The following is a 19,369-nucleotide window of genomic DNA, read 5'->3' on the forward strand; positions in this document are numbered from 1 at the left end:
GCCTTCATGGCTTCTATCATGGTCCTGATCTCATCTATTTTTTTGTCAGTTTCTGCTCTAGAGTCTCGAATCACGACTTCCATTTTGCTCACTATCTCTTTGGTTATCTGGGAAATTATTTCTGTTTTGAATTTTTCCAGAGCCTGATTGATCTGTTTTGTTACTTCCTGTGCTTTGAGTTCAGGGTGTCCTGGTGGTTCACTATCGGCCTTTCATCCTCATTTGCCCTACTCTTTGCCATTGCTGAACTGGAAGTCTGTCCTTGTGTCTTGCTTAAGTGTTTTCTCATTTTAATTTTTGTTGTCGGACTGTCCTTGGTTTAATCTCTGGATTATCACCCAAATCTGATATCTTTGCGCCCTAGCTTCTGTGTCTCTAACGACCCACAGACATTCTCATCTTCATAACATCAGAGAAAACAGCTCATCAAATCAATGGCAATGCTTTATCCCAACTGATACAATCAGCAACACATTAAGATCAAGCACAACTTGGGCACTGACCACCTGTGATAGTCACTAGTCTATCACCCTTAAATCATTTGATTAAATTGAAATCAAGAAGCAGTCCAAAACATGTCTGCAGTGAACAAAATTTCAATATAGTGTATTTAATATTTAATGGCTCAGACAGAGCAAGGATGCAAGACCCCTGATCTCAGTTAGCTGATGGCTGAACCCCATGACACTGACTGACCTCGGGCTGCAAGGCCCAGATTGAGTTTTCCATCCTTCTGAATAGTTGAACTCTGCAACATTTTATTACAGGTTTTCCACGCCCTTTCTTTAAAGTTGTTCAAAGTTGGGAACTCAGAAAAATACCCTTGATGACCACCTCTGTCTTTGCAGAGTGGGTCCAAAGACTGGCACAGTCAGGAGGACTGAGAGTGGGGGGGGGCAGTTATGGGGGTTTAGGGGCGCCCACGCGGCTACCTTCCCGGCGCTTGAGTGATGGCTGCTGGGTCGGGAGCAGGCGTGGTTCTCCTTCCCGCGGTAGATCGGGAGCAGGTGTGGCTCTCCTTCTCGAGGTGGATCGGGACCCAGGCTTCCTCCCAGCACTTGAGCGATAGTGGCTGGGTCGGGAGCAGGCATGGCTCCAGGTTAAACATTCTTGAGAGCATAAAAAGCTTTATGTATTTTTACCATTATAATTTTCTCGTTTTTTTATTTTATAGAATGAGAGATTTTTGGGTTATTCATCTTTGTAATGTGGGGTTTAGATCAAAGTAGATTAAGTGGGAAAGTGAACGTGGGGAGAATCTGATTTTTGTTTGGATTGAACCCCTTTCCATGCACTTGCAAGGCAGGCGGTGGAACCACTGAGCCAAATTCCCGGCCCAAATCCTATTTTCTTACTGTAAAATTTCATCTCAATTTGAACTGTGAGCTTGCTTCCATGTTTGTGAGAACTTGTTTGTCTCCTGGTTGAATAATATGTACTCTAACAACTCAGTGGGGGATTATATGATCTTTGCAGTTCCTATCTCTAATGTTGATATCAAGCAAACATTTCCAATAATATTTACCAGGTCATCTCACTTTGGTAGCTGTATCCTAGTAAAAATTATCTTGTCCCAGTAATAGTATGTACACATAAGCATTTAAGCTTTTAATATGTAATAGGTCTTAATATCAATGTTACTATATTAAACAATATTTTACCTTAAAGCTCAAATTTACACTTAAACTTGTACTGTTTTTTTTTTAGGACAGCCAGTAGAGGGGACTTCATGTTTTCTGCGGATCGTTTGGTAGGTGGAGGCTATTTCCATTTTCATTATTGTATATAGTGCTATAATCATCGTAGCCCAAAGTTTTATTGTGTTGTTTTAGAGCATGGGGGGAGGGGTTAACCATCAACTTACTAGTCTTCTGAAGCCTTTGGTACTGTTGCATTAAAGCCCTGCTTCATTTCCTTTTACCTCACAGCACTGCCCATGAACTCATTTTCTGTAGTTGTCAGGAACTACTACCTCTCAGATGGATCTTGGTAACCTGGTTCTCAGCAACTCTTTTTTTTGTTGTTGTTGTTGTTGTTTGTTTTTTTTTTCTTTTTTGAGACAGGGTCTCACTATGTAGTTGAAACTGATCTGGAACTCACTATGTAGCCCAGGCTGGTCTGGAACTCACAGCAATTCTCCTGCCTCAGCCTCCTGAGTGCTGAGATTACAGGTGTGCGCCACCATACCCAGCTCCTCAACAACTCTTAAATACCTCATTTTGGGCAATAAAATAAAGTATATTAGAAGAAAGCCAAAGATGTAAGGACATCAACTAGTTACCCTTGTATCTTGCTATTGCTAATTCACAAAAACTAATACACATTTTTTAGTTTACAAGGAAGTAGTGTTTATTTTGCCTCTGTTCTGTACTATCCCCATATGTGAAATACTAAGTTGGACTGTTTATATTTTCTTCAGGAACTTCCTATGAAAGATTGACCAAGCCCAATTCTGTTTAGCTACTGTCATTTAAGAGGATCTCAGGACAAATTGGTTTGTCTTTAGAGTAGCTACTATGTTATATATAAGTGTGCTCAGTGCCTGGAATGCAGTTGACACATTTTCTGCTTTGGTAATTAGTCTTCTTCCATTCACAAAATGCACATTGGTCTCAAGTGATTCAGGCACTGTGCTAGGCTGTTTTGGGAGTGAGGTAATAAAACATTCACAAATATAGATATAGTCCTTCATCCTAAGGAATTTACAGTCAAAATACTGTTGTCAATATCAGTTTCAGAAAAAAATGTGGTTTATCAACCCAATTATAATCAGATAGTAGAAAGTAGATTATTAAAGGAAATATGAAAAAAGGCATGAAAATTTTCTTTTACTTTTTTCCCTGGAGATTATATTCTAAGAGTAGACAACTCTTGTTCTACTTTCAGCTTTATTCTTGGTCCAGAAACAAATTATATTTAAAATTATTTGCGCTTTCAGAGGTAGTAATAATCTTCAATTAACACCAAGATAAATGGCGTTGACATTCGTGGGGCAATAGATCATTCTGTCTTTTGAGCTTGTATGAAACCAAGAGGACAGATTTGAGGAGGAAGACATTTGTTTCTTTCCTTTGCTTTCCTTGTGCTCTATTTTTCTTTATCTATTTCTTCTCCTTTTTTATTTGAAACAGGGTCTTGATATATTGCCCAGGCTGGCCTCAAACTCCTGGGCTCAAGCAGTTCTTCTGCCTCAGCTTCTCGAGTAGCTGGGACTACAGGTGCACACCACTGTGTTCATTTCTGTAGAAAGTAAGAGTTAAGTTCATGGTTAATGTTAAATGCTTCCCTGAAATGGCAGGCATAGTATCGTAGTTTAATGAAATAAGGACCTATGGCATAATTCACCCGAGGGGCTGGTAATTTGGACATCTCTGTTGTCTGCATTTGGCTTTGAAAGGCCTGATTAAGGGGTGGAGGAGAGTCTGCTGTGGTTTTCATAGGGATTCTGTTTATGTTTCTATTGTTAAGGATTTCTCCTATAGCAAAGGGTCTCCTCATTGTGGACATTAATTCTACCCTGCATTTGTCATGATTGGCTTCCCTGGCCCTTAGATCCTTGAATTTGTTTTATTTATTTACTTCTTTGTTTATTGGTAGATGCTGGGGATTGAACCCAGGGCCTTGTACATGTTAAGGACACACCTACCGCTGAGATATGATCCCGGCTTTTTTATATTTTAGTTTAATCTTCCTCTGGTTTTGTGCTTTCCGATAAGACTTGGACATCCTAATTTCTGTCTCAGGGTTGCAGGAGGTTAGGCAGGGAACAAGATTCTTTGGAAGAGTGTTATAAGGAGGAAGAGGTCATGCTCTTCAAAGAAAAGAATTCTCTTCTACCTTGTAACTTCTTCATTAAAAAACATAAGTCTCAACAGAAGGTGGTGGCTTGAGGTGAGTGTGTACATGCATGTAGTATTCATGAATTTTCTTGTCCCTCTCTGATTCTGTAGGCTGGTAAAGTACTTGCCAACTTATAATTGATCCTTTTGATGGCACCATGTTGTTGTGTTGTGATAACAGAATATGGAGCCTAGTGCTTCTCACTGTTGTTCCTGATTCTCAATAAGTAATGTAATGTTGATTGGAGAAAATGTATATTACAGGCTCAGCACTGCTTTTATACTGGGCAACGGTTACTCATGGGAATGCCATGTTTAGTTTTGGGAGGCTATTCATAGTAGCTTTATGTGATTCTTTTCTCTGTACCACATATAATTATTGAGAGCCTTTTCTTTTAGCTAGGAGGCCCTAGTACATTCTATAGGATCATCCTTCAGTCTTCGCAAATTGATTCAGCCCCTGCACTCATTTATTTTCTCACAAGAATTTTCAGGCTGTATTTGAATTATAGTAGGCTTTTGTTAAAAAGATTCCACCTCAATGATTTCAAATGTACTGAACAAGGCAGAGAAAGTCCCAGTGGGCACTATATCAAGAGCAATCATGTATATTACGACCAAGGGTACCTGCCATGACTTTTGTCACTTTCAGGAGTTTTGCATCTCTCATAGCTTGAGTTAATTGATCAGGAGTCAGAAGCCATACTGGAGCCCTTTGGTGTCAGTCATGTACCTCATGGAGGTTGGATACCTATAGTCAAGCAGCTTGGCATTTGGATCTATCCTGCATGTGATACACAATAGCGCCCCCTTTCTAAACCCATAAGCTAATCCTTGCTTAGGATGCTGTTGACTCTGCCTACTGTTCAGCTCCTGAGGCTAACAGCTAGCAGAAGATTCTTAGCAAGTCCTTATTTTATTCTTCCTTTGACTCTCTAGATCAGACTTGTTGTGGAAGAGGGATTGAATCAGCTGCCATATAAAGAATGTATGGTGACAACTCCAACAGGTAACCAGGACTGTTACTCTCAAATTTTTTCTCATGGAAAATCTGAGTTGAATGGGGGAAAATTGATATAAAGCAGTTTGAGTAAAATCAGCATGCAAAATTAGGAGTCTAGGGGAGCTGTTCTTTTAAACAGCTTTTTAAAACTCTAGGAAACAAGGAGGTAGACTTTGTAGAGATGGAAAAGGGACATGAGAAAAGGGGAAGAGGAGGGATAGGGATGGGAAAGAGATAGGTTCCAGTTCTTCAAGATGAATACAATCAGGATGTATCACAAATATGTACCAAGAAAAAACTCTTGAGACATTTAGTAAAGAAATCTGTTCCTGTGACTTGCTTGCCAGTTCAAGTTAAAGATTAATAAATATTCTTCAGCATGCCAGTGTTGCCTTTGATGATAGCTTGTAGGACCAGAGTTAAAAATTGGTGGCAGCTATCTTCACCTCTGTCGGGAAGTTGCTGGTGTTAACAAATGGGAGTGGCTGGTTTGGCATTGAAATTCCAGGTTTAAAAAAAAAGTATGACAAATAAAAAGAAAACTAAAAATGGATGAGACTAGGGGAAGATGTTTTGTTCCAATAGAAAATAGCCAAAGAACCCCTTTTCAGGGATTTGAAATTCTGATTTGATTCTTTGGTGAATAATGAAAACTTATTCAAAGGGTTGATTTTACGAAAAATCATGGGCCACTCTTGTTGCATCATAATTGACACCAGTTCAGGATGAGACCGAGGGTTGAGTAGCTTGATAACAATTTCAGCCTCTTTTGCTTTTAAGGCAGCAGAATGGAGGCTCATAAAAAGGGATGGCTTGAGGAGGCTTTCTGCTGTGGCTTTCAGTGGGATCCACATTTGAATTGATGGGGCATAGAACATTTTCAGAATGTGCCGATTCTCTTTTGAATTCAATTTGAGAAATGTGTAGGTGAATATCATCATATACTAAGTTCTATTCCCATTTAATGAAGCACACTAATACCAATTATCCCCACAGTTTACTTATGAGAAATTAAATAACTATGAAAAAGCATGACTCACCTCATTACTTTCTCAGGCAATCTAAGGCAATATGAAATGTGTCTGGACAAGGGTTGCTTTGTACTTACCTGCTTTAAATCACAGGAGTTTCACAGAATAAGTGGGTTGCTTCAATGATGAAAGATAAATTGATTTTATTTTCCAACAGGGTACAAGTATGAAGGAGTAAAATTTGAGAAGGGAAATTGTGGTGTCAGCATAATGAGAAGCGGTAGGTTTGCATATGTGTGATTTTTGTCTCTTTGAATGTATAGAAACGGTTCCTGTTTGCCAGGAGAGAAGTGGGCTTGTCTGTTATAATTGTAGCTTACCTTTGCTTAAATCTCACTACATGTGTTGCCTGTCCTCATGGTGCCTTGGAGTCATGGCCTGTGTGCTGCTAAATTTGAGTAATTTTAACTGCAGAGCATTTTCCCTCGTGGTGCTCCCAGGAGCATGCCAGTTTTAAAAAAAGATTCAGGGGAAGGTAGGAGGATAGGAGGATGCCATGATGCAGTTATGGAGAGAAGAGGGCATTTTGAAGACTGAAGAAATATGGCATGAATTGAAGACCAAAGAACTTTTGAATTCCTGGCTGGAGAAAATACTTGTTCTGTATTTAAATCTGTTGCAGGGAACCCTGATATTCTGCTATAAGAGATGGACTGTTCAATGTTTTTTTTTTTCTGGCACTGGGAACTAAACACATTGTTTTCACACTGAGCTACACCCCTAAGCCCTTTTATTTTTTATTTTGAAACAGGATCTCACAAAGTTTCTAAGTTGCTCAGGCTGGACTTGACCTTATCATTCTGCCTCAGTCTCCTAGAGTGCTGGGATTAAAGACATGCACTACCATGCCCTGCCTTGTTCAATATTTTAAATTTTATATTTGATAAGTATGTAACCATGTAGGTAAAAGACCTAGCTGATATTATACATTGAACCCTTGATTTATGAACTCAGTTCACTTGCAAGGGCTGGTTGTAACTCTAGTTGGTCAATTGAAGGCTCAGGCTCCTCTACACAGCCTTCAAAGTCTCTTCTGTATACAGGCAGATCTCAGAGTCCTTAGAGAGACATTGGCCCAGGATTTCTCAATTAACCCAACCAAGGAAAATGTTGTACTGTGCCTTCAAGAACTCTTTAAGAGTTAAATCTGTATCTGAGACCATCTGGAAGCACAGACAGCTGGAATTCAGGTAGTAACTCAAGACTTGGTTCATAAGTTAAAACTAAAATTCTGATTGTAACTCAAGTTGTTCATATGTCAGGCTGGTCATAACTTGAAGGCCCACTGTAGCTCTAGGTATTTCCACTTGCTGAATGTTGTATTTATGTTTGAGTCCAACTGATAAGATTTCTAAACCAGCTTTGTGCAGCAAAATTGTATTCCTGTAATTAAAATCTGTGCCTATTACATGGGGGTAATTACTTCCATTCAACAAACAATTTTATTTTGCACAAGATTGACTTTTATTTCACAAGTGGTGGAAGTTTTACTTGCTTCTACTGGAAACAGATGGATTTTTAAAAAACATACAAACATTCACTTTTCTGACTATGAAGTTCTGTTTGAACAATTGAATAACTCAAATAAAACACAAACTTTGTAGACACTAAGCAGCGATAGCATTCTCGGGACAATGTTGATAAACCATGGATAGTGTCTTTGGATTCAATCCAGCTTCTTCCCTAAAGGTAACAGTGTGGTCTTTGCACTTCTCATGTATGCCAGATGACTAAGTGTAACGCAGAGATATTGGGTTTTCTTTTGTTCTTGTTTGTATTTTTTGGGGGTGTATGTTTTGCTTTGTTTTGGTGCTGGACTTTGAACCCAAGGCCTTGGCATGTGCTATACCCCCAGCCCCAATAGCATTGTTTTCAACCTTAATAACTACATGTTGATTTTCATATATATATATATATATATATAACACACACACACACACATACATACATGTATATGTATGCAATTTTATGTTTACACTAGTGCTATAAAGTTTCCTCTAATTCCAGCCATGCAGGAGGCTGAGGCAAGAGGAACACAAAGTTTGAGGCAGCCTGGGAAACTTAGTGAGACTCAGTCTCAAAATCTAAATAGATAAAATAAAAAGGGCTAGAGATGAAGCACAGTGGTAGAGCACCCCTGAGTTCAATTAAGAGTATTTTAAAAATTAATTAATTAAAAGAAAAATAGTACAAGAAAAATAGTAAGTAAATACAATTCCAGTACTAGTATAATTTGATGGGACCTAAAATCTTGAATATTATGTAATAGTGACTGACATTTGGCAAATACTTTCTTAACAAAATTCATATTCCAAAATAACTTTATTTAGAAACCAGGGTGAGAGGGAGGCTGTACTCTATGGGAGAAAGAATACTTTTTCATTGTTTACTGCAAAACCTCTGCCCGTGAAGTCAGTGATGAGCTAAGTGATGTCTCCTAATGCTACCTTGATCTAAAGGGAAATCCTAAAGATCTAAATATTAAAACAGAGGCCTGGCATGGTGGTACACACCTGTAATCCCAGCACTCGGGAGGCTGAGGCAGGAGGATGTCTGTGAGTTCGAGACCAGCCTGGGCTGCATAGTGAGTTCCCAGTCAGTCTCAATAACATAGTGAGACCCTGTCTCAAAAAAAAAAAAATTAAAACACTAAACTTGCTGGAAGATAAGTTAGATAGAACTCTCGAAGACATTGGCATAGGAAGAGACTTTTGAACAAATCTTCAGTAGCATGGAAATTAGCACAAAGAATCAACCACTGGGATCTCATCTTATTAAAAAGCTTCTGTACTGCAAAAGAAACCACTGACAGAGCTAAGAGACAGCCTACAATGTAGGAAAAATTTTTTACCAGCTGTTCCTCAGACAAAGGTCTACTATCTAGAATATATAAAGAACTCAAAAAAATCAGGACCCCCAAATAAAAAGACCCAATTAAAACATGGGCATCTGAACTGAACAGACACTTCTCAGACAAAAAAGTAAAAGCAGCAAATAAACTTATGAAAAAATATTCAACATCACTTGTCATTCAAGAGATGCAGATGAAAACAATGCTAAGATTCCACATCACCCCAGAAAGAATGGCTGCTATCATGAAATCAACCAATAATAAATACTGGCAGGGCTATGGGGAGAAAGGAACTCTTCTTCATTGTTGGTGCAAGTGTAGACTGGTGCAATCACTGTGAAAATCAATATGGAGATACCTCAAAAAACTAGGATTACAAGCCCCATTTGATCCAGCTATTCTTCTGCTGGGTATTTTCCCAAAAGAAGTAAAATCATCATAGAACAGTGATATATGTACACCCATGTATATAGCGGACAGTTTGTAATAGCTAAAACTTGGAAACAGCCCAGTTGATCATCAACTGGAGACTGGATAAAGAAGATGTGTGCGTGTGTGTGTGTGTGTGTGTGTGTGTGTGTGTGTGTGTGTGTGAATAAAATGGACTACTATTCAGCCATAAGGAACAACAAGCTAGAGACATTTATAGCTAAATGGATGCATATTGAGATCATACTCTTAAGTGGAATAAGTAGGACACGTGTAAATACTGAACACTTTCTCTGGTGTGAGAAACTAAAAGTGTAGTAAGGATCAAAATGTATAATTGATAATGTGAAATAGGAAGAAAATATCTAAAGGAGTAGGGGAGGTGGGAGGGTAGGGTAAAGGAAAGAAGGGGAAAGAAAAAATATGAGAAAAGGAAAAACGTGGAAAATCTTTTTAAATAGGGAAGGGTGGAGGGGGTGAAGGGAGGGCAGGGGTATGGAGAAAAAATAAGAATCAAGATACATCTTGTAAATGTACAAGATCCTAATGATGAATGTAACTGTAATGTATACCTAAAATATACCAATAAACTTAATGGAGGAAAAAAAAAGCAAAATCCTTTGTTTTACAACTCATATTCTGTCATATATCTTTTATGTTTTCTAGATGAAAGTGATAAATTGAGGTGGTTTATAGGCTTCTTATAAAATAATAGTAAAAGTGTTTCTGATACTGAAAAAGATCAGGGAGCAACTCAGCAAACACTTTATTTTCTTTAATCATGGAAATAAAATAGCTATAACAATTCTAAACCAGCAATAAAACTAGCTTATCTTAGGATCATTGACCAGCCTTTAACCTGGTTTCATTGACTTGAACTAAAAATAAAATATGAATATATCAGGATGGAAAGCTATTAGCTCCAGAAAAATGCCTTCCTTTTTGGTTGAGTCCTTTTTGTCTTAATAAAGGTTATGAATTGTGCTTTGGTCCATTCGTGGACTTTCACTCTCTCTTCTTTAACCCTTTTTTTCCTTGTTTTCTTTTCATTCCCTTTGTCAAGGTGAGGCAATGGAACAAGGCTTAAGAGATTGCTGTCGATCCATTCGAATTGGAAAGATCCTAATTCAGAGTGATGAGGAGACACAAAGAGCCAAAGTATATTATGCCAAGTTCCCACCAGACATCTACCGGAGAAAAGTTCTTCTGATGTATCCAATTCTCAGTGAGTGGCTTGAGTTTAGTTTGTAACCCTCTGTTAGAGTTTAAATTCAATTTAGTGCCTAAATTTTCTAAATGTGATTTGTTGGATTTGGAGTTACCCTGAACAGTTCACTGGGGAATTTTTATTGTATAATAAAGGCACATACTATACATTAGTCAAACTTTATTAGCTCCAAAGAGCTCTGTTTTGAACTGAGCATATTAAAGCAGAGGACTTAAGAGCCAAAATGTATAGCACACAGAATGTGTATTGGAACATTTCCCCTAGACATTTCCCCTAATGAATACAGCAATGATTTTCTCGAGGATTTATCTTCTCTGGAAGGTAATATTTTTCTGTTATTCTTTTCTCTTTCTTAAGCTATCTCAGATCATGTATGGTCTCCCAGGGACATGGGGGAAAATAAGTACTAAATTAACTTAGAACTTGTACATTTGATAACTGTGTGTTGCGTCCATTATTGTAAATAATATAATAAAGAATAAGGACACCTTCAAACGAAGTTTTGCCTAATGGTATCTTAAGTTAGATCACTGTATTGCCCTTCAAAGACATCTTTATTTATTTATTTATTTGTTTTTGTTTTTTTGAGACAGTCTCGCTATGCGGTTCAGGCTGGTGTTAAACTCACTATGTAGCCCAGGTTGGCCTTGAACTCATGGTGATCCTTCTGCCTCAGCCTCCCCAGTGCTGGGATTACAGGCATGCACCACCACACCAGGCTTCAAAGACATTTTAAAATGTTAATGTTGCTCATCACTGGTCATTTGAGAGATGCAGATGAAAACAACACTGAGATTCCACCTCACCCCAGAAGGAATGGCTGCTATCAAGACATCAGCTAATAACAAATTCTGTGGGGTTGTGGGGAGAAAGGAACCCTTCTCCACTGTTGGTGGGAGTGCAGACTGGTGCAACCACTATGGAAATCAATATGGAGATAGCTCAAAAATCTAGGAGGGCCCATTTGACCCAGATATTCCTCTGCCGGGTATCTTCCCAAAAGAATTAAAAAAATCATAGAACAGTGATATATGTGCACCCATGTATATAGCAGACAGTTTTTAATAGCTAAAACTTGGGAACAGCCCAGTTGCCCATCAACTGAAGACTGGATAAAGAAGGTGTGTGTGTGTGTGTGTGTGTGTGTGTGTGTGTGTGTGTGTGTGTTTAATGGAATATGACTCAGCTATAAAGAACAAGAAACTAGAGACATTTATAACTAAATGAATGCACACTGAGGTCATGCTCCTAAGTGAAATAAATAGGACACACATGTAAATACCGAATAGTTTCTCTGGTCTGAGAAACTAAAAATGTAAATAAGGATCAAAATGTATAAATGATGCTGTGAAATATGAAGACAAGGTCGAAAGGGGTAGGGGAAATGGGAAGCATAGGGGAAAGGAAAGAAGGGAAAGGAAAAAATATTACAAAAGGAAAACATGGAAACAAAGTCTTTTTAAATAGGGATGGGTGGAGGAAGTGAAGGGAGGGCAGGAAAATGGGGAAAAATAAGAGCCAAGATACATCATGTAAATGAATACGATCCCACTGATGAATGTAACTATTGTATACCTAGAATGTACCAATAAACTTAATGGAAAAAATGTTAATGTTGTTGATGCATTATGTTGTCTCTTGACTTTCAGGCACTGGAAATACTGTTATTGAAGCTGTAAAGGTTCTTATAGAACATGGAGTTCAACCTAGTGTTATAATCCTGCTTAGTCTCTTCTCCACTCCTCATGGTAAGTTCAGCATGAGTCAGTAACTGGAGCTCCACATGGTCATGAGCTGGGTAAGTGTGACTCTGTCTATCCTCTCATCCTGTGGAAAAGGTTAGTTAGCTACATATTAAATCTAAATCTAATTTTGGTACCTATAATTTGTGTTTGTCATCTCTAAGCTTAATGATAATATTTTACACTTTTTTTTGAGATGGAGTTTTGCTATCTAGTCTTGAACTCCTGCACTGAAGTCATCTGCCTCAACCTCCCTAGTAGTTGTACTACAGGTGTGTGCCACCATACCTGACTTATTTTACACCATTGTAATATTCAAATTCAAATGAAAAAGTATGAAATAAGCTCATTAAACAAATTGGAATTCTTTTCCTAGTATCCCTGGTAGGGCCTAGAAATAGTTGAAAGATCTTTGTTTCTTCTGGCTCTTGACTGAGAGCCCAACAACCTGTCATCTAACTGAAGTAAGTTTTGTAGTAGAGTTAACAGCAACATTTTTTAGAATTAAACTTTGACTCTTAGGGCATGGTGAGAAAATTGTCTTCTCCTTAAGATATGTGTCTAATTTTAGACTAGCTTTTTACCATATAATTTACGACAAATGGAGGTGTAACCTAAGAAAGTAATTATAGATGCATGCAGGAATTTCGTTTCTGGGATGTTCGTTGTAGAGTTACCTAGTATAAAAAAAATTGAAAGTATATAATTGACTAACCAGGAAATGGGTAAATAAATATACATTCAGAGGATATAACATGTAATCCTGAAATCGTAGTTTCGAAAAATATTTAAGGGCATCAAGAAATATATAAAAAACAGTATAAACAATAGCAGTATTAGAATACTGTGAAATATTATCACAAAGTTTAGTAATGACTAATAAAGATTATGTCTTTTTTAACTACAAAATGAGGATTGGGGTTAATATACAGTACCTAATGAATATTATCTCAGCATGAGAGGTTATGCAGATACACAATACTGTTTCAATTTTGGTTTCAAAATGCACATACAATATTTTAGGGCAGTAAGATTCTAAGTGATTTTCATTTTATCTTTAAGCTTTTGGGAGGTTTTCTCCTAAGTGTTCTACAGTGAATTCATATTTGCTTCATAATTGAGAATCGGGCCGGGGATTTAGCTCAGCGGTTTGGTGGCCTGCCTTGCAAGCGCAAGGACCCGAGTTCAATCCGTACCAAAAAAAAAAAAAAACATAATTGAGAATAGACGTGGCTTTTCTAGTTAGGGAGTTTCTTCATTTCGACATTCTAAGCCCTAAACAACCCTGAAGAAGTCACTGGCTATCTAGTTTGGCAGGCTGCTTTTCAGTAGGCAGTTGCATAGGAATTGTGGCCTGTTCAATAATTTTGTTGTTTTTTTAACCAATAATTATCTGTAGTTCAGATTAATGGTGACAAAGAGTGATTTGCCTACTCATTCCATATATATGTGATATATATACATACATGTATGTGTACATCTCTATATACATATGTATATATATATGTGAATGCCTTTGTGAACAATTTGGTTTGCAAACAGAGCATTTGGCAAAGTTTTGTTTTGTTTGTGAACTCTTCATCTGTTGACAGACATGACCATCTTTTTTATACAAACACAAATATGGCCATTTTCCCCAGAATTGTGGAACAAATTAAGTCCATGAACCAAGCTACCGTGTGTGTGTGTGTGTGTGTGTGCGCGTGCATAAGACACCGGGAGCATTGAAAATACTAAGATGATTTAGTAACTCTCCACCTTTGGGAATGGAAAAGTAATCTCTTCAGTTCTAATAGTATTCATTAGGATAATACACTGTTGTTTGGCACTGTAACTGAAAAAGAGTGTTATTCTTTGGCAGCTTTTGCTATGGTATTTTAGTTTAACTGGGGTATAAGATGGTCCTAATTTCCTGCCTGTAGCTCTCCTCCAAAAGCTAAACTCCTTACTTCTAAAAAGCTAACTTGCTTTGACATTCCCTTGAAATCTTTGCATATGTTTCACAGTGCTTTAGTTGGGAAACCTTCAATTTATGTTTTTTTTGTAGAAAGGATTGGATTAATTCTTTCCACCCACCATTTAATTCTTCAAAATGAAAGAAACAAAAACTTCTGGAGAAGGTTACTATAACAAGTATAAATATATTTTCAACTCTTGGATGTAAAACAATTTGATTTTAAGAATTTATTAGTGAAAGAGCATGGGCATTCTCTAAATACTATCAGTCTTTCAAATATCAGACATTACATAAATAAACAGATTAACTATGCCTGACTCAGTGTCCAAAGGCCATTACTCTCTATCCTAGGTATATTGACAATATAGGTATTAGGTACAATAAAATATTAGGTATAATGCCAATGACTATAAAATTCCTGAATTTCCACTAGTCTTACCAAAAATTCTGCCATAATAATAATATTTCTTCTACTTTTTGAAGGTGCCAAATCAATCATTCAAGAATTTCCAGAGATCACAATTTTAACCACTGAAGTTCATCCTGTTGCACCTACGCATTTTGGACAGAAATACTTTGGAACGGACTAAATTATTGAAGAAAAGTGAAATATGTAAAATGACAGTGACATTTTGATTTTGTATTTGTTTTACTAGTTTAAGGAATGATGGAAAATGTAGTAAAGATGCCTTTTAAGTTTTAAAGTGGGTATAGTAAAAAGGAAATAATTAAGGTGTGTTAATTTTATTTAATTATGTCTTCATGGTTATCACCAAATTCAACAGTGAAGCACGCACACAATCTTTAGAAAAGATGGAAATTTTAGTAATATGTTAATACAAATTGCTGAACCCTGAGTGCATTGAAATCGTTCCCTATTTTATGATCTTTAGTGTGGAGGTTACTTGCATTCACAAAGAAGATCTAAATAAGAGTGAGTTCTTTGGCTCCCTATAATTTGCATTTTGTTTTGTGTGCTTTTAGTTCTAGGAATGTTTCATGTATCTGATTATTGTAACCATCCTGTACTCTTTAGTTACTGGTAACTTGGAGAGGAGAGAAACAGGATGCCTTCGGGGGTTTTATATTTTCTTTAATGTATTAATTTCACAGACCCGGGATATGGTTAATTCTAGTCAGAACATTATGTTTATCATGAGCCCAACCAAACTGTACGTTATTGGTAGGTGCTTTGCCAAACTATAATATGGTAAAGGAAATGGGTGGGCAGTTTTAGTAACTGGAACTATAACATTAATTTATATAGACTAAAGCAGGATGTCTGAATGCTGACAAAGGAGAGCTGAATATTGTTGGGTTTTTTTTTGTTTTTTTTTGTTTTTTTTGGTTTTTTTGAGACAGGTTCTCACTATGTGGTTGAGTCTGACCTGGAACTCATTATGTAGCCCAGGCTAGTCTTGGACTCACAGCTATCCTCCTGCCTCAGCCTCCCGAGTGCTTGGATTACAGGTGTGCACCACCATGCCTAGCAAGAGAACTGAGTATTGTTAATGCCATCAATCTTCTAGAAAAATATTGGTAGTGGTTTTTCTGAAGGGTGGGGAAAGAAAAGATTTCTTTCTAGATTTCATGGCTAATAAGTAAATTAAAGTACTTCATTTTAATTTGGTTGTTTCTGCTAGAGGTCCTTGATTTGGAAATTAGTTATTTTGCATGTCTGTCTACTGTAGATTTATTGCAATAGAAAAAGTATATTCTTTTAAAATATTCCAAAGATTTATATGTGTCCTATTTAAGCTTTTCAAAGGGAAAGACACCATTTTAGAAATGAATCATTGTGTTTTAAAATCTGCTTGTGAAACCTTGATCTTACTTTACATTGATAATAAAACATTTTAACAAAGGTGGGCTGGCTCATTACTTGATTAATTATACAATCATGGCCCCATAAGCAGCTGTTATGGGCCTCTGTTCAATAATACCTAAAAGAGCAAAAGACTGTATCCTAGAACCAAAGCTAATGAAAGTCAGCAGATTGGGGGGAGAAAAGAATCCTGGTGTAGAACTGATTATATTTTACTTTTGGAGCCTGGAATAAGAGGATAACTTTATTATAGTTTCCCTTTATTTTTGAACACTGTCATATAATTAGCCGAAATTAATGGATGGATTATTTACATTACAGTTCTTCCATGGCAAACGTTGCTTTCATGTTACTGAAATTATCACCTATTTCATTTGTGTTTTGATACAGTGTGGAATTTGTTTATTCCTGATTAGTAGAAGCTGCCACTAAAGTTGTGGTTATAGTAAGTAGTGGGGATTGAACCTAGGGTCTACACACTGAGCTACATTCCCAGTATTTTGTTGACTTTTTATTTTGAGATAGTTTCACCGAGTTGCTAAGTTACTCAGGCTGTGCTTAAACTTGCAGTCCTCTCGCTTCAACCTCCCAGTGCTAGGATTATAGGTATGCCTCATCATGCCAAGCTCAAAACTGAAGTTAATTAAAGCCAAATCTTTTTCTTGTCCCAGGAAGTATGTGAGGCAGCATCCAAATCTTCTTAAGATTAATTGTTGCATTGAATTAGTTGGAAAGAAGAGTTAGTGCTTCTGAATTAGTGCTTATATAGGGGATTCAGTTTCTTTGAAGTGACTTCCCGGAATATTCGGCAAATGTATATTCAAATATAGGTATAAAACCATATTTCAAGCAAGTTCTCTATATCATTAGGTTTTTTTAGATTTAACATGTTTAGATTAGTGAATGTGATTGGGAATTGGCCACATTTGGTTCCCACATGGATAGTCTCATAAAAAGTAGGAATTATTCAATAAGGTGGCATTCTCCACTGATATTTCCTCAAAAGCCCATGAACCATTACGTCAGTTTTTAGGGGATGTTTCAAGTCCAAACCATAACACTAGAGAAGAACAGATACAGTGGACCCTTGAGGTTCACTTGGCCTGCCATAGGAACACGTTGGGTTATGAACAGCAATTTTCTAATGTTGATTAATAGATTAATAGATTATTGAAAACAAAACTGTTTTTATTGACATGAACTTCAGGGTAGTATAAATTGTAGATGCCTTATCTTAAAAACCTGTCAAAATGGAATATTACTCAGCCATAAAGAATGAGAAAATAGATTCATTCATAGGAAAATGGATACATATTGAAGATATACTCCTAAGTGAAATAAATTAGTCACACATGTGTAAATACTGAATAGTTTCCCTGATGTGAATAATCTGCAATAATACATAAGATCCTAATAAGATTACTGACGTTTAGAAATGGGAAGAAAGGAGCTAAAGGTGTAGGGAAGGTGGGATGGGTAGGGGAAGGGTAATAAGGGAAAAGAAAAAAGTGTGAGATAATGAAAAGATGAAAATAAAGTGTTTGTAGATGGGGAGGGGAGGAGGGGGTGAAGGGAGGGCAGGGGTAAAGGGAAAAAATGAGAACCAAAAATGAATGTAACTGTACTGTATCCCTAAAATGTACCAATAAACTCAATTAAAGCTGAAAAAAAATGAAAAGAAAAACTGTCAAATAGAGTGTTGTGGCACACACCTACAACCACAGCTCTTCAGGAAACTGAAGCAGGGGCATTTAAATTTTGAAGCTGGACTGTGAAACTTAGCAAAATCATGTCGCAAAACAAAATTTTAAAAGGTGGAGATTAGGTCAGTATATAGCATTTACCTGTTATGTGCAAGGCCTTGGGTTCAATTCATAGCACTGCAAAACAAAATAGAAAACATCTAAAAAAAACGTGCACACACACGCACACACACACACACTATATATGTATATACATACATATCTCAAAACTTGAATGTATATCAGAATCACTTATAAGCCACAGATTGTGGGCCCCACCTGGGAGTCTCCAATTTAATAGGCCTGGGTTAAAATCTGAGGATTTAAATTTCCAACAAATTTCCAGGCAGTGTTGATGTTACTTGTCTGAGGACCACATTTTTCTTTCAGACATTTCTTTTGTAATACTTATTTAGCAATATAAGTTTTCCTATGAAGATTGATTTAGCAATCTATTATAAATTTTTGATATGTTGTGTTTTCATTTTCATTCAGGAAAAAATACTTCTCATTTCCTTTTTTATTTCTTAACCCAGAATTATGTATTTATTTATTTCTATTAAAAGAGCCTTCATCCCACGCCTGCCTGGCAAGCAAAAAATCCTGAGTTTGATCCCTGATACTAGGAAAAAAAAACCAAAACCAAACAAATAACAACAAAAAAGTGCCTTCATCTCTTTGTTTTATTTTTCTTTCTTTTCTTATTTTGGACCATCTCATTCAATCTATTTGTTTTTTCTTGTTTTACTAGTACATTTTTGCAGTACATAATGATTGCAGTTACTGTGGGGTTTGGTACAATTATATAACATATCTTAATTCCTTTTTTATTCCCTTCCTCTCTGTTCTTCTTCCCCTCTCCCTCCATCTTTTTTTTTCTTTTTTTTTTGGTACAGAGATTCCTCCATCTCTTGTTCCCCTTCCCCTTTGCAAAATTCCTAGCCCAGAGTTATTTTAAAAGTATGTCATTTAATTTCCTAATATTTATAGAATTTTCTAGATTTCTTTTTGTTATTGCTTCCTAATTTCATTATGGTGAAAGAATATACAGTCTATTATTTTAATCCTTTGAAATTTATTGAGACTTGTTTTATGTCTTAGAATAAGGTTTCACTTGGTAAATTTTCTGTGTGTGATTGAAAAATATGTATATCCTGCATTGCTGCATGGAATGTTCTATAAATATCAATTAGGTGAATATGGCTGACAGTTATTCACGTCTTCCATTTCTTTACTGAATTTCTGTCTACTGTTCTATTTGTTATTGGGACAGGGATATTGAAATCTTGGACCAACATTTTGTATTTGTTTCTCCTTTTGTTCTATTAGGTTTTACTTCATGTATTTTGAGTCTCTGTTGTTAGGTGCATATGTTTTTAGAATTTTGTGCCCTTGATGACTTGACTCTTGGTGCAGGATGTCCATCCTCCTCTTTATCACGGTTATTAGTCTTTGTTCTGAAATCTGCTTTGATTGATGTTATTATAGAAATAGCTTTCTTTTGAATAGTATCAGCATGGCGTATCTTTCTCCATCTTTTTTACTTTTAACCTATTTGTGTTTTTATATTTCATTTGTGTTTCTTGTAGGCAACCGATAGTTAGGTCTTGCTTTTTCATTCAGTTTGACAGACTCTATCTGGTATTGTTTATGTATGAGACAGGTTCTTGCTATGTTGCCCAACCAGGTCTTCTCCCTCAGGTTGCTAAATAGGTGGGATTA

At 36.7% G+C, this 19,369-nt stretch overlaps 1 protein-coding gene across 3 annotated transcripts in view; it reads left to right on the forward strand.

Moving 5' to 3' along the window:
* Positions 1-15,450, forward strand: part of Uprt (uracil phosphoribosyltransferase homolog) — a 28,436-nt gene extending 12,986 nt beyond the window's left edge. For all 3 annotated transcript variants that reach the window (XM_033760460.1, XM_010631264.3, XM_033760459.1), the window contains 6 exons: positions 1,708-1,750; positions 4,779-4,848; positions 6,031-6,093; positions 10,217-10,378; positions 12,031-12,129; positions 14,564-15,450. In XM_033760460.1, the coding sequence (XP_033616351.1) occupies positions 1,730-1,750; positions 4,779-4,848; positions 6,031-6,093; positions 10,217-10,378; positions 12,031-12,129; positions 14,564-14,670 (522 nt within the window). In that variant the 5' untranslated portion in view covers positions 1,708-1,729 and the 3' untranslated portion in view covers positions 14,671-15,450. The remainder of the gene's footprint in view (positions 1-1,707; positions 1,751-4,778; positions 4,849-6,030; positions 6,094-10,216; positions 10,379-12,030; positions 12,130-14,563) is intronic.
* Positions 15,451-19,369: the final 3,919 nt, after the last annotated feature.

Source organism: Fukomys damarensis, unplaced genomic scaffold, assembly GCF_012274545.1.
Source record: "Fukomys damarensis isolate Sample0158 unplaced genomic scaffold, DMR_v1.0_HiC HiC_scaffold_39, whole genome shotgun sequence".
Lineage (NCBI taxonomy): Eukaryota > Metazoa > Chordata > Mammalia > Rodentia > Bathyergidae > Fukomys > Fukomys damarensis.